Source organism: Protomyctophum parallelum (genome assembly GCF_964188405.1).
Source record: "Protomyctophum parallelum genome assembly, chromosome: 13".
NCBI classification, from domain to species: domain Eukaryota; kingdom Metazoa; phylum Chordata; class Actinopteri; order Myctophiformes; family Myctophidae; genus Protomyctophum; species Protomyctophum parallelum.
In genome coordinates, this window is record NC_139708.1 from 33,621,307 (window position 1) to 33,635,104 (window position 13,798).

Genomic DNA, 13,798 nt, shown 5'->3' on the forward strand with positions numbered 1-13,798 from the left:
ACAGTACCTCCGGCTCCGGACAGATGCTCTCTGCCAGTTTAGCTCTCTTCCGAATGAATGTTCTTGGGGATTTAAGCTTGATTGAATATTGAACCCATTATGTCAGGGTTCTTTTAGTGTACATGTTATTTGGGAGATGTAGGGGGTCCGTAACTGTCTGTCTTAGCCTTGGGCACTATTCTGACTGTGACAGTACACCCCTATACTGTAGAGTCAAGAGTGTAGAATGTAGATTACCGGGATTACACAAGTATCTTGGACAGGTTATCGCCCAAGAAACTGGTTTTACCTTGATGTAGCCAGAGAACCATGTCAAACATGTCTCATATATATTAAGCTAAAAATGGAAATGTGAAATGGAAGGACATATATTGATTGATAGCAATATGTCACAAGGGATGAACAAAGGCCCAGATGAACAAAAGTCACATATTTTAACTATTATTTATTTTTACATTTCAGTGGGAAGTGGAATTTAGGAAATCAATTAATTTGTCATTAATGATTGGCAAGACATTTGCTTTTGACTATTTTAGTCAATTTTGTTGACTTCATTGTTGACTGTTTTGACATATCTGTTGCCTCTGGGTGAATGTGAAGACGATGGTGATCTGTCTATATTGGTCTGTCATATTGTTGCTTGAGGTATTAACTCTTTATCTCCATTATGGCTTCCTCATCTAGGGATTAGGATACATTTTCCTACCTGTCATTAATTCCAACCAGATCAAAGTAGTCTCCATGTGGGCCAATTGTTTCCACGGCTCCCATTAATTGCCCTGCCATCACTTTATATCATACAGGGAACCGCATCCGCTGAGCAGAAATGCAATAGAAGCAAAGCACTACCATTCAGGTTGTGTTATAGATTATTTTCTCTTTCGCACCAAAAGCGTCCACTGTGTCGTTTTGGGGGCTGACTGAACTTTTAAATTATTAACAGGAGCTGAAGAGCTTTGACTCTTTCTCACCAGCCCATTTGCCTCCCTTCTCTCCACATCGTATCAACTGTTCATTTCCCTCTTGTTGGGGTTCTACAGTGTGACCACTTTAGCCCTGAGCACTATTTGTGCCTAAAAATAAAAGTCTGCTACTAAAAAGTAGCACATGTATCAACTAGGGACTCCAGGTAGGGAACAGACCTAACAGTTTTTTCCCCTGAACACTAACTTTTATCGGTTACAATTTTGGAGAAGTGAGTATGCTTCTTGTTTGGAAATAAACGTCTCTGTTAGAGCCTCCTGTCTCAGAAGAACTCCCCACAGGCAGTCACATTTCACTTTAGCACAGTATCCCCATCCCTCTGCCCACACACGCACACACCACAAAACCAGAAGTGTTACAAACCAAATGGTGATAAACCTAATCTTTGTATGTTGGGTCATTATCTGACCCTCATTTGATTGCTTCATTCCGTTAAAAATATATATCTTGGCCACACTGGAAATGTGAACTGTGCCTTGTGTGTCACACAAACAATCTTCCTGAGATGGTGACACAGTGCTTAGCACTTGCTGTTACAAGAAGGTCCCGGTTGTGTGTAGATTGCCTGTTCTCCCACATCAAACATGTGTATCCAGGCCAGGGACTATCTTACAATAAATGCAGGGAATCTCTGTACCTACGTACGCCTGTAATACACGTATCTCGAGAACCGTTCGACCGACCAACTTCAAATTCGCCACACTACTCGATCGAGTGCAGTGCTCAGCATCCAGTCGGTCGGATAGGCGGTTGTCCAGAACTGCCAGAAAAGGCTCTGGCCATGGCCTGAATGAGCCAAATTAGAAATGACCCCAGCCTAAGCTTCATGTGGCATATTCCCCACACCTGCACAGTGTACATTATATCTAATGTACCGTTTTTGAAAGGATAATCCCCTTGAGATGTATCCTGTTTTCGAGGGTTATTCATATCCATATTATATTGCCATTGACATGATCCACCTCAACGTATTAAAGTGTGTTTTACCTTCTATACCAGGTGGTTCCTTGGGAAGATTCCACGAGCCAAGGCAGAGGAGATGCTGAACAAACAGAGGCACGACGGGGCCTTCCTTATCCGTGAGAGCGAGAGCGCGCCGGGGGACTTCTCCCTTTCTGTTAAGTAGGTATAGCGGCTGCTTATACATGACTCAGTCATTGTCATGTGTTTACGTTCCACTTTTCCATAAAAATATCAGAATCATCATTACCTCAACAATGTGCATATATATTGTATACATCATTACAAAATATGCATGTATACGTATTTCGTGTACATCATAACACAAATGTGAGTGCGGTACTTCACATATAGTATAATAACCTTAACAATGTGCTTACTTATTACATTATTATCATTACTTCAACAATGTACCTTATGTATACAACAGTGGTTCTCAAAATAGAGTCCAGTGACCCCAGGGTCCCCAGCAAAATGAGAAACGGTTTTCTCATTACCTCAACAATGTGCATACATACGGTACACATTGTTTAGTGTATTTTGTGTACAAAGATCATGGATAGATTTCTTTATTGACAAGACAACCATTCAAAAGCATTATAACCTTTAAAAGCATAAACATGGATGTGTCACACATACATTGTGGTCAAATCCTGCTACTAGTACTTCATTATTCTGTTGAATTTCCAGTGCTGCCCTCTGGTGACGGAGGTTCATCATCACCTGCCACTGATACTCCAGGCAGTTCTGCAGTCCAATTCCCACCTTTTCAAACGCACTTCCCTTCTCATGGAACACCTAGTTGACGCATACAAGGCTCATTTAGTTTTATCTGAATCTGTCTGCCGTCCACATAAAGACCTAGCATGGCGGCCCACCGTAGTCTATATGGAAAGTCGGTGGCCAGATAAGAGATCATAATAGTTGTCTGAACTGTTCGGCTCCGCTTGGTAATAAACATGTGCGTCTGTCACACCGGGCATGGCTCATACATTTGATTAAACGTCTTTGCAGTCTTACACACACACACACACACACACACACACACACACACACACACACACACACACACACGCAGATATACACGCATAGACACAAATACTTTGTATGGATACTGTCACAGCTTTCCCACTGCCTTCATATCACTGCTGTCGGGCAGAAACCAGTTAGGAGGTTTTGGCCAAAGCGCTTTTTAATACATTTCATTGATTCCAACACACAGACGTAAATGGTGTTCAATAGCACTGATTTATGAAAAATAAAAAAAGATGGTTAAACGGGTGTGTAGCTCGTTTGGCAGACAGTTTGAGGATCCAATCGAGTTAGGCGGTTTTGGCTGAAGCGCTTTTTAACCCATTTACGCCTGACATCGAAATTTAAAAGATGTCTTTTTTTTTAAATGTATTTATTTTCTTCTGAAAAACCTCATGTTTTGATATCTGTGGTTCTCAATATTTCATGTCAAGGACCCCAAAAATGATATGTAATTGGCCACCGACCCCCATCTGAAAATATGTTGTTCCAGGAACCTCCCCCAGAAGCAAAGATTTTAGTTAAAAACGTTCGCTCTGGCCCAGGCCGTGGCGTAACGGTCTGGGCACCGGACTGGTAATCCAGTCGCAGTGTGCCGCGGGTTCGACTCCCGAGCCCGACACGGCCTTTACTGCATGTCATCCCCCATCTCTCTCCCGTTTCCTGTCAGCCTACTGTCTGTCCCTTCAAAAATCAATAAAAGGCGTAAGCCGCAAAAAAATATCTTAAAAAAAGAAAAAAAAAACGTTCGCTCTGAAAGAAGATATATTCAAAGATTTGCACCACATTTTCACTACTTTTCAAAAATAGCGCAATATAGACCTTTGACCTGGGTTGGTACTTCCAACTCGCCAAGCAAGAATTGGAGAGGAACTCTATGCCGTGGGTAGAGGAGTTATAGAGTGTCTTTCTCTCCATCTGTCTTACAACTTCTGGAGTCGAACCCCTTCTCTCTCTTTGTCTTCGTCAGGTTTGGCAACGATGTGCAGCATTTCAAGGTTTTGCGTGACGGGGCTGGGAAGTACTTCCTATGGGTGGTAAAGTTCAACTCGCTCAACGAGCTGGTGGACTACCACCGGTCCACCTCTGTGTCACGCAACCAGCAGATCTTCCTGCGCGATATAGAGCAAGTCACCGAGGTAAGGAATGGCACGAGACACACACAGACTAGAGCCCGGAAAAAACAAATACAAATGATTGTTGACTGCACTAGGCTGTTCGCATTATGACCAGATTCCTGCCACAAATGTATAATGCATGCAAGTAGCCTAGTTAAGGTGCCACACTCTGTACTTGGGTACCAACCGAATTACATTGGCATTACCGAGCACTTTTTCACATTGGATCAACCTGTGCCAAATTATCTTTTAGATGTAGACATACTGTACTGATAGCGTTTACACATGACTGGCACTACCTGAAGTTAGGGCTGTACCCGACTCAGGATTTATCTTGTCTAATCACATTAAGTCAGAGATCCACTTTGGAGCCACGTTGTTACCATGTGGATCCCGAGATTCACATGATTTCTTTCCTTATTCACATACTGATTGTATTTTAATGCATGGTGCAAATGGGGTCTTTTTCCCCTTTGTTTGATAGTTAAACCTCTGATCTGGATAATTAATCCCTGTGCTGTGTTCGATGATAATTGGAGAATCTGTTGACATTTGGTTTAATCGTTCAAATTGAATTAGTCAATTGGCACTCTGTCTACTCCAGACCAGAGTGTCTTAACCTGGTAGTAGCAGCAGTCAATCAGCCACCCAAATTAATGAATCATTTATCTTGTTTGTATGCCTGTATGGGCTGACTTTCTACACATGAAACCCTGGCATCCCTGTTTTGGGCATGTAATCATAGGTGAAATTGATCGAAAGGAGCAGATGTATAAGCTTACAACGCCTTGTAGATTGGCTATTTTCTCTATTACACACACACACACACACACACACACACACGTGTCTTAAGTGGTTAAATTTTAGGTTTTACCACCTCAGTTATAATTCACTTCTCTCTTCCTCTCCCCCTCCTCCTTTCTGTGCAGCATCCCAAATATGTGCAGGCGCTCTTCGACTTTGACCCCCAGGAAGATGGAGAACTGGGCTTCCGGCGCGGAGACCTCATCCAGGTGCTGGACAACTCCGACCCAAACTGGTGGAAAGGAGGGTGCCACGGCCAGACGGGCATGTTCCCCCGCAACTACGTCACACCTGTCAACCGGAACATGTAAAACAAAACAAACAGGAGAAAAAAAAACAGTCTTGACCTTGTTAAATGGCAGCATACAGCAACTATCACCGCCGCCATCACCCCATCATCATCATCATCCTCGTACCCTGACCGCTTGTATCTACCCCTACGCAAGCCAACCCCTCACAACCAACCCTCAGCCTCCCGTTTGCCACCCTGAGATAACAGGAGCAGATCAGGAAGAAGACACACCAAAAGAGAGAGAGAGGAGAAAAAAGAGGAGTAGTGTTATCGGAGGTGTCATCATGTTTTTCATCTCCTCATACCGAGAACGTTCTCCTCCGCCGGTTAGGAGCAAACTGAAAAACAAGAAGACATATGAAACAGTGAAACTTAACCACTTAAGCCCTATTTTCTTTTTTTCTTTTTTGAAAACCTTCGAACAAATTTCGAAAATAGACTATCTACAAGCTCACAAAATGACACGTTGTGAGCTTGAAGATCGACAATTGTTTTTAAGAATACGAAAGTTTTAGAAATGTTTCATCTATAATGACATGACCAAAATATGGATGCCTGGGTTAAAGTGGTTAAAAACCTAGCACATGGATCCGTGAAGATGACCCCCACCCCCCACAGCTGCTTCTTTTCCTCCTCCTTTAACTTCTTAACATTCTACCTTTTTTCCTCTTGTTTTTGTTTATTGTTTTTTTCTGACGCATGTTTTTAATCACCGTTAAATGAAATACATACTGATAAACTCCTAAACTCTGTTTTAAAAAAGAAAAGAAAAAAGAAGGAAAAATATATATGAAAAGACGAATGAATCTTAAGAAAAAAGAGAAACTTTGGGGAAGAAAAAAAAAGATGCCATCTTACAGACAAGTTTCTATGTCCAAGATCGTTGGCACGTGAGCATTGTACATCAGCCCCTGGGCTGTATAAATAATTCAACTATAGAGAGAATCCATTTTTTAAGAATATATATTATATATTTGTATGTGTTTGTCTGTTTTAGCTCTCATCACAAATTGTATTTTTTTTTCTTTTGTAAATTATGTTTTCTTTTTTGCTAGTAGCTATAGGATGTGCTGAATTGTCAGTATGATTTTGTTTGGTTTTGTTCTTTAGTTTTTCCAATGGGTTTATCTGAGTGCCCTCAGATAATACAGCATGATATAAAACGATGGGTTTATCTGAGTGCCCTCAGATAATACAGCATGATATTTAAGGCATCATGAATTCCATTCTTTATCTTTTTTTTCTCCTTTTTTTTTTTTTTTGGCTTATTCTTTATTTCTTTTTTTGCAATGCGAGGAGATTCAAGTTCATTCTCCAAAGAAATCAAAACAACAATCTTGTCAGGAAGCTAATGTTGACCGGCAAGGAAAGCCATGTGTGCTGCAAGCGCTGTGATATGACAAATTCCCTGTCCAACCCGGTTTTTCTTTCTTTTCTTTTGGTTCAAGCCAATGTATTTATTACAGCCATTTTACTCTTGGGCAGTGAATGTAGCTGACTGAGTCCACACAGACTGTCGACATGAGGGAAGCAAGGTCGGAGAACTGAACGGCACAAGCGCAAGTGATTTAAGCCAGAATTATACTTGGCAGATAAATAGCAGATCTACAAGCTAGCACAAGATATGTTGCATGCTTGTAGATCTGATATTTTGGGTGTGATACCTGCACGCAATCAAGTATAAATCAGGCATTACCAACATGCTGATCAGTAAATGGTGTCAATATTCATTCATGAAATGAGAGATACATAATGAGACTTAATGCAAGGTTATTATCATGCATCTGCCAAGCCTACAGTACTACATGCACGCATACATAAAAGCACTCTTCCCCCCTTGTTATACCTGCACATAGCAAGAGGCAGAGTTTGGATAATCACATTATGTAATTGCCAGTGCAGTTCTGTGACTGTCTCAGATTTAACAGTTACATTTTTTGAGAGATTGTCTTGTATGCTAAATGTTGAGAGATCAGCTTTTTTGTTTTGTTTTGTTTTTTTGTCCAATGTGGTCAAGCACTTTTGTTCAGATTTGTTTTGTTGATGTACTTTTCTTTTTCTGGTCCGGTGTGTCTTTGTTTACCGTGTTTTCTGGATTTTGTTTTGTTGTTCTCTGGATAGTGCCTTTCTCTCTAATGTTTCAGTGTCTCCGACCTGCTGCTTTGAGCCCCGCACCACCCCCCAAGCCCTCCTTCGTGGGGGTCTTGGCAGTCCTGCAGTGAGAAACCGTGTACATAATCCAACCTGACCAATCAAACCCTCTGCCTCCCCTTGCCACCACATCAACCTTTGTTCTCCTTTGCCCTTACCAACTTGGAACTCTTATTTAAGTGTCTCTCGCCTTTCTCTTTACCTAATGATTCTTTGTTTTTGCTCTTTTTTTATAATTTGCATTTGTTTTGTTTTTTGTTTTTTGTTTTCAATTAATTAAATGCAATTATTAAAAAATGATAAAATCATCCAGTGTGGTTTATTTGTCTATAGTTTTTCTCACGTTCACTACTAATCACTTCAAGTGAAGTCCTGTGTAAGTATGCTCTTGTATTGCAAAGTGATTCCCAATTAATTTAAACAGTGCAATGTTTTTAAAACATGATTATAACTGCTGCTGAAACATTTAGTCTCCAACTTATGTTCACTACTTGCCATGAGAGTTGCAGCATATTGCTACTAACTGGATGGTATTACACAATGGGACAGTGCTGAGTCATTTGGGTGCTGAAGACCAAACGTTAAATGATAGTCGACTCTACAGGCCTTCCTCACTGACACTCATGTCAGGACTGGGATAGCAAATATGTTGAGTCAGACTAGGGTTTCACATAAACACCAATTCAGCATGTCAGGTCAGATGAAACGCATACAGTTGCTCGGTGCTGTCAATAAGCAAGCTTCATTTGATCTAAAGGAGTGATGAAGAGGAAGCTGATGGATTTATGTCTTTAAGCAAACCCTTGGGTTCTCTGCACATGCAGCAGTTTGCTGCCACTGCTGCCCAGTGAGAGTTAAGAGATTGCATTACCCACGGTCTAGTACACTGTCTGCTCCAGTTCTGTCCCTCTATGTAGCACTTAATATATACGTCCATCCAATCTGGCTCTTTTCTGCTTCTGTTTTTGTCACAGGCTATACCTTAAGGACATGGAGTCAAGCCAGTGCTCCCTCTGTCTTGTTCCTGGTCTTGCCTGGATTCAGCCTTGACTGATGCCTATATTGTCATTTTTCCTGATGCCTACCAGCAGTGTAACACAATGAGATGTATGCCAAGGCCTCTGGTAACCAGTTGTAAAGAAATAAAAGGTTTGATTATGTAAAATAGATTAATATACATACAGGGTTTGCCCTATTTTTGAGTGGTGCAACCACTCCTACATTCAGCAATGTCTGTGTACCTGTATGTATGTATCTGAGCATGAGTATGTTACATATTTATACCAGTATGGGGCACCAGAGATACAGAGAAGAAATTGGAACGATACAGACCAGCAATGTCCGTGTACCTGTATGTTTTGATTGATTGATTGAAATATTTATTAACAGTTTGTAGAATTTACAGTACATTTTAAGCACAAACTCAATACAAAGACTGTCAACTGTGAGTGGACGACCCAATTAAGCATTACACTTGTTTACAACAGGGTCCACATTGTTCAATTCATCAAAACATTTAAAGACATACAACCATTTAGAGACATACAAATAGACATTTCTATGTAGCTAAAGAACAGAACAGGAATTCATCATATGGGAAGCAAAAAAGGGAAAATATACAAGCACTGGGAAAATATACAATATACAGTGAGGGAAATGGGGTGGGGGGGTGGGGGGGATTCAGATTTTACAGAGGCCAGTTTCGAATTGCAGCCATCCGTAGGTGCCCTTTGAGAGCGGTTTTGAAGGAGTCAAGGGATTCACATGTCTTAATGACTGTTGGTAGGGTGTTCCACATTTTGGTGGCATAGGAGCGAAAAGAATTTAGTCCCTTGTTTGTGCCGAATCTGGGTTGTACATGGTTTGTTGCACTCCCTCTGGTGTTGTGGGTGTGGACTTCGTTTACATTAAGGAAGTATTTAGACAGGTACATGGGTATCTTGGTGGTGTATCGAATCTTGTGGACCAGACCCATTGCAAGATGCTGTACTCTGTCGACGACCCTAAGCCATCCCAGCCTGTCAAAGTGGGCAGGGGTGAGGTGGGTTCGGGGGGTGAGGCCAAGTAGGAGCCTGACCAGTTTGTTTTGGGAGGTCTGGAGCCTTGTTTTAAGGGCCTTTGAGGTGCTGTGGTACCAAGAGGTGGATGCATAGTCAAAGAAACCTTGTACGAGGGCTCCTGTTAAGGTCTTCAAGGTGTTTTTGCTGACCAGTGAGGAGATCCTGTAAAGGAATCTTGTTCTTTGATTGGTGGCCATTTTATCACCGGAAAGATTAGCCTCCAGGATGGAACCTAGGTAGGTAATTTGATCTTTTCGTGTGATAATATTGTCACCCACTCTAACCAAGAAGCCATCTGCCTTGCTGAGTTTACTATTTGATCCGAAGAGGATGGATTCAGTTTTTCCCAGGTGTAAGGATAGTTTGTTATCAGCGAGCCAGGTGCAGATTCTACCGAGTTCAGAGCTGAGGGTCTTTTCAACCTGCAGTTTGTTCCTGTCCGAGACCAGCAGTGCTGAGTCATCTGCGAACAGGAACAAGTTGCAGTCACAAGCTGAAGTCATGTCGTTAACATAAATTAGGAACAGTAAAGGCCCTAGTATGCTTCCTTGTGGGACACCACAGCTCACTGGGAGGGGAGGGGACAGTGTTCCGTTCACCTCCACCATCTGTTCTCTCCCCTCCAGGTAGGATTGCATCCAGCTCACTGATGTGCTATCAAAACCAATAGCTTTAAGCTTGTTAACCAGTATGGAGTGGTTCACGGTGTCAAAAGCCTTTTGGAGGTCCAGCATGACCATGCCGCAGTATTTTCCAGCATCCACCTCGTGTTTGATGTGATCGCTCAAATAGAGGAGGCATGTGTCAGTGGAGTGGGATGTTCTGAAACCAGATTGGAACTCGTACAGCAATTTATTAGTGGCAAGATACTTTTCAACCTGTTCATAGACTATTTTTTCCATCACTTTCGAGATGGAGCTTAGAATAGAAATAGGGCGGTAGTTGCCGGGTTCTAATTTACTCCCTTTTTTGTACAAGGGGGTTACTTTGGCCAGTTTAAAATCTTGGGGGACCTGTCCCTGTTTGATGGAGAGGTTAACTATGTGGGTGATGACTGGAGCTATGGAAAAGGCTGAGTCTCTGAGAAATTTGGAGGGAATATTGTCATGGCCAGTGGCCTTGTGGGGTTGGAGGGCACTCAGTTTTTTAAGTACCTCCTCGGTTGTTACCATTGCCATTTTAAAATCATCTTTACAAACACCAAGGTTTTTGTAGAAGGCTTTGATGTGCTCTACACCAAAACGCCCAGAGTGGGAGGGCAGTTTGCTAACCAGCTTTGTTGCAATGTTTGTAAAGAAGATGTTCAAGTGGTTGGCTACATCGAGTTTGTCAGTGATGAGGGTGTTATTCGATTTGATGTTTATGTTAGTAAACCTGGTTTTTAGTTTCCGACCACAGCCTAGTTGGTTGTTTAGTAACTTCCATAGCTCCCGAGGATTGTTTTTGATTTCCTCGGCTTTATCATTGATAAAGTTACATTTGGCTGATTTGGTCATGGCAATTACACCGTTTCTTAGCTTGTTACACTGGGCTTTTAGGTTGTGCAGTTTGGTTTGGAGATCACTGTCGAAGCGCTTGCACTTGGCTAGTTTGGACTTGCATTTAAGAAGTTCAGAGCATTTGTTGTCTCTGGCTTTCATTGCAGTCAGTATGTCCGAATTCATCCATGGCTCCGAGCGGGAGGGGGGGGTATGTAGTGAGCATGAGTATGTTACATATTTATACCAGTAGGGGGCACCAGAGATACAGACAAGAAATTGGAACGATACAGAGAAGAAATTGGACGATACAAATTGGAATGATACAGAGAACCAATAGACGGGAGTTGCACCACTCGGTTCACACTGGTGTGATTTTTTCCATACAAGTGCTAGAAGTATAAAGAAAAACTGCCCTATGGCTATGCAGTTTTGATATTTTGAGAAGCTTTTGTGTTTACTTTTAGGTGAATGCAGAGCATATAGATTTCATGGGATTATTAGGCTACCAGCATGAGAATGAGTGACCTGTCAATATGTATCATTAGTCATTGTGTGCTTGTTCGTGTAGGCCTACACGACGGGTGACAAAGCAAGTGGAGGCTTTTGATATGCGCAAGTAACACAAGGGTACCTTGTAGGCTGTAGCTTGTGGTGAAACAACATGGAATTTGTGAAGCACAGATCAGAGATTCATTGTGCTGTAAAATTGATTGAGTGCTACTGTGCTAGTAACAAGTAGAGATTAAAATGGTATGGCTCACCCATATCTTGCAAGTATGATTGAACCCTACAAACCCTCCCGCGCACTCAGATCAGCCAACGCAGGGAAGCTGGAAGTACCCTCACTAAAAACGCCGGGACAACGCTCCACACGTCCCAAACTCTTCTCCCTTCTGGCTCCAAAACTGTGGAATGCACTTCCCATTGCAGTCAGAACTGCAGCATCACTCCCAATCTTCCGCCGTAGTCTGAAAACCCACCTCTTCAGACTCCATCATGGCCCATAGCACTTACCCTACCCCCTTAGATAGCATTTCTGTAGACTTAGATAGAATTTGATAGACTTATAGCATGTTATGTAGACAGCACTATAATTGCATTGTATATAGTCATAGCACGCCATAGTATATACGTGTATAGCATATAGTATATATGTATAGTTTGTATGTATAGTTTCATTATATAGATATTCCACTGTTACTTTCTTAGCTTATACGCATGTTTCATGATAAATGCTTTTATGTGATGTATTCCCATGCTTTTTGTTCTTGCTTATTGTAAATCGCTCTGGATTAAGAGCGTCTGCTAAATGCCTAAATTGTAAATTGTAAAATGAAAACAGGTCCATGGCCTCTATGCTGTAGGCCTATTATAGGTCACAGCAGCTTCCGCTTGACTCTTGCTGCAAGGGCTGGAATCATTAATGGCATTATCTGCTACCCTTAATGTGAACTACCCCTAGCTCACGAATCCATTTCCAGCCAAAAAGGTCACGTCATGTCGACGTGGGCATGCAGTTCACCCGGGGGGCATTGTGAATGACTTTTGACATTTGATTATTTGATCCCTGCTTCTATATTGTGTCCCACACCATGTGATCATGAAAATGATATGTGTGTAGGGGGTTATCGTTTCAGCCAGGATTCAGCACCCTGCACCCATTGGTTTCCTCATGATCAAGGTCTAGCTGTGTGGCCTACACTTGAAGAAATAGCATCAACTATTCAAATACTGCTTCCCACTGGAATTCATTATTCAATCAAGCCTACCCTGGCATGTGGCATCACATTCAAATGGAGACACCACTGAAGCTTGTTAAACTACGTTATGCAAATAGACTGTGAAATGCAAACATTGGCTTCTTTGTAAATCTATCCTGTTAATTATCGTGCTCATAGATCTCTGAATGGTATTCTTTTATGGTGCCGCCATCGGGCAGTGGGGCACTTGCCAAATGTCTCATTAGAATCTAGTATCTACACTGTCAGATCAAGCATTGACAAAACAACCCCTGTTCTGGCAAACACAGCACTGAAGACTGCAAGGCATGCCATAGGGCAGGCTACCCATGATAGAGTTGAGGCTACCACTCGGCCCGCTTGCGCTTGGTGAGAGCTGTCAACCAGCCGCTACAGCTACATGGCGTGTTACTGCCATCTAATGTCAGGAAATATATGGCAGCTAATGTAAGCTAATGTCCCTGTATTAGTTTTAGCCGATTTGTTTCTTTTTTGAAGAACTTCAACTTTGTGACTTTGTTAACACTGTTTTGGATCAGTGATATATAAATAGAGACGAGGTGACAGTAAGAGAACGGGAACGCAAAGAGGGACGCGTTGTTGTAGGTCTAGGGCTACTTGTGCCGCTGTGTGCAAAATAAATGATGGAAAAATATACTAGGTTACAGTCAATGTCGTCGACAGTTGTTGTCGTGCGTTACGCAAGGTACTGGTCTTCTTATTTAACTCAATATAAAGCATAAGTCAAAAAATAAGTTATAACGTAAATGCAAAATCGTTGAACGTTGTCGGCAGGATTCGAACCTGCGCGGGAAGATCCCAATGGATTTCTAGTCCATCGCCTTAACCACTCGGCCACGACAACTGATTATCACTAGGCTATGTCACGTGATATACAAATGCACCGAGAAGGTAATTACTGTATGTATAATATATATATATATTATAGTACTATTATAGTAGATATTTTCATGATCAGTACAGTACACGCTTCTATTGCCACCCCCGAATCCACTGGATGCGCTGTGTGTAATGGCCGTACGTAGGCTACTAGCCTACAGTGTAGCCTACTACTCCTATTAATCAAGGCTCAAGCCACGTAGGCTACATTACCCATCGAGTCGGGCCACTTATGTTCTGAAATATTCGTATTGTTGAATTAAGAGGTGTTTGATAC

The 13,798-nt window shown here is 41.9% G+C and overlaps 1 protein-coding gene across 1 annotated transcript in view; it reads left to right on the forward strand.

The window, feature by feature from the left end:
• The window catches only part of grb2b (growth factor receptor-bound protein 2b), a 50,257-nt gene extending 42,608 nt beyond the window's left edge, over positions 1-7,649 (forward strand). Inside the window, exons 4-6 of the mRNA XM_083779450.1 lie at positions 1,984-2,106; positions 3,947-4,115; positions 5,024-7,649. Coding sequence (XP_083635576.1) covers positions 1,984-2,106; positions 3,947-4,115; positions 5,024-5,209 — 478 coding nt within the window. The 3' untranslated portion in view covers positions 5,210-7,649. The remainder of the gene's footprint in view (positions 1-1,983; positions 2,107-3,946; positions 4,116-5,023) is intronic.
• Positions 7,650-13,798: the final 6,149 nt, after the last annotated feature.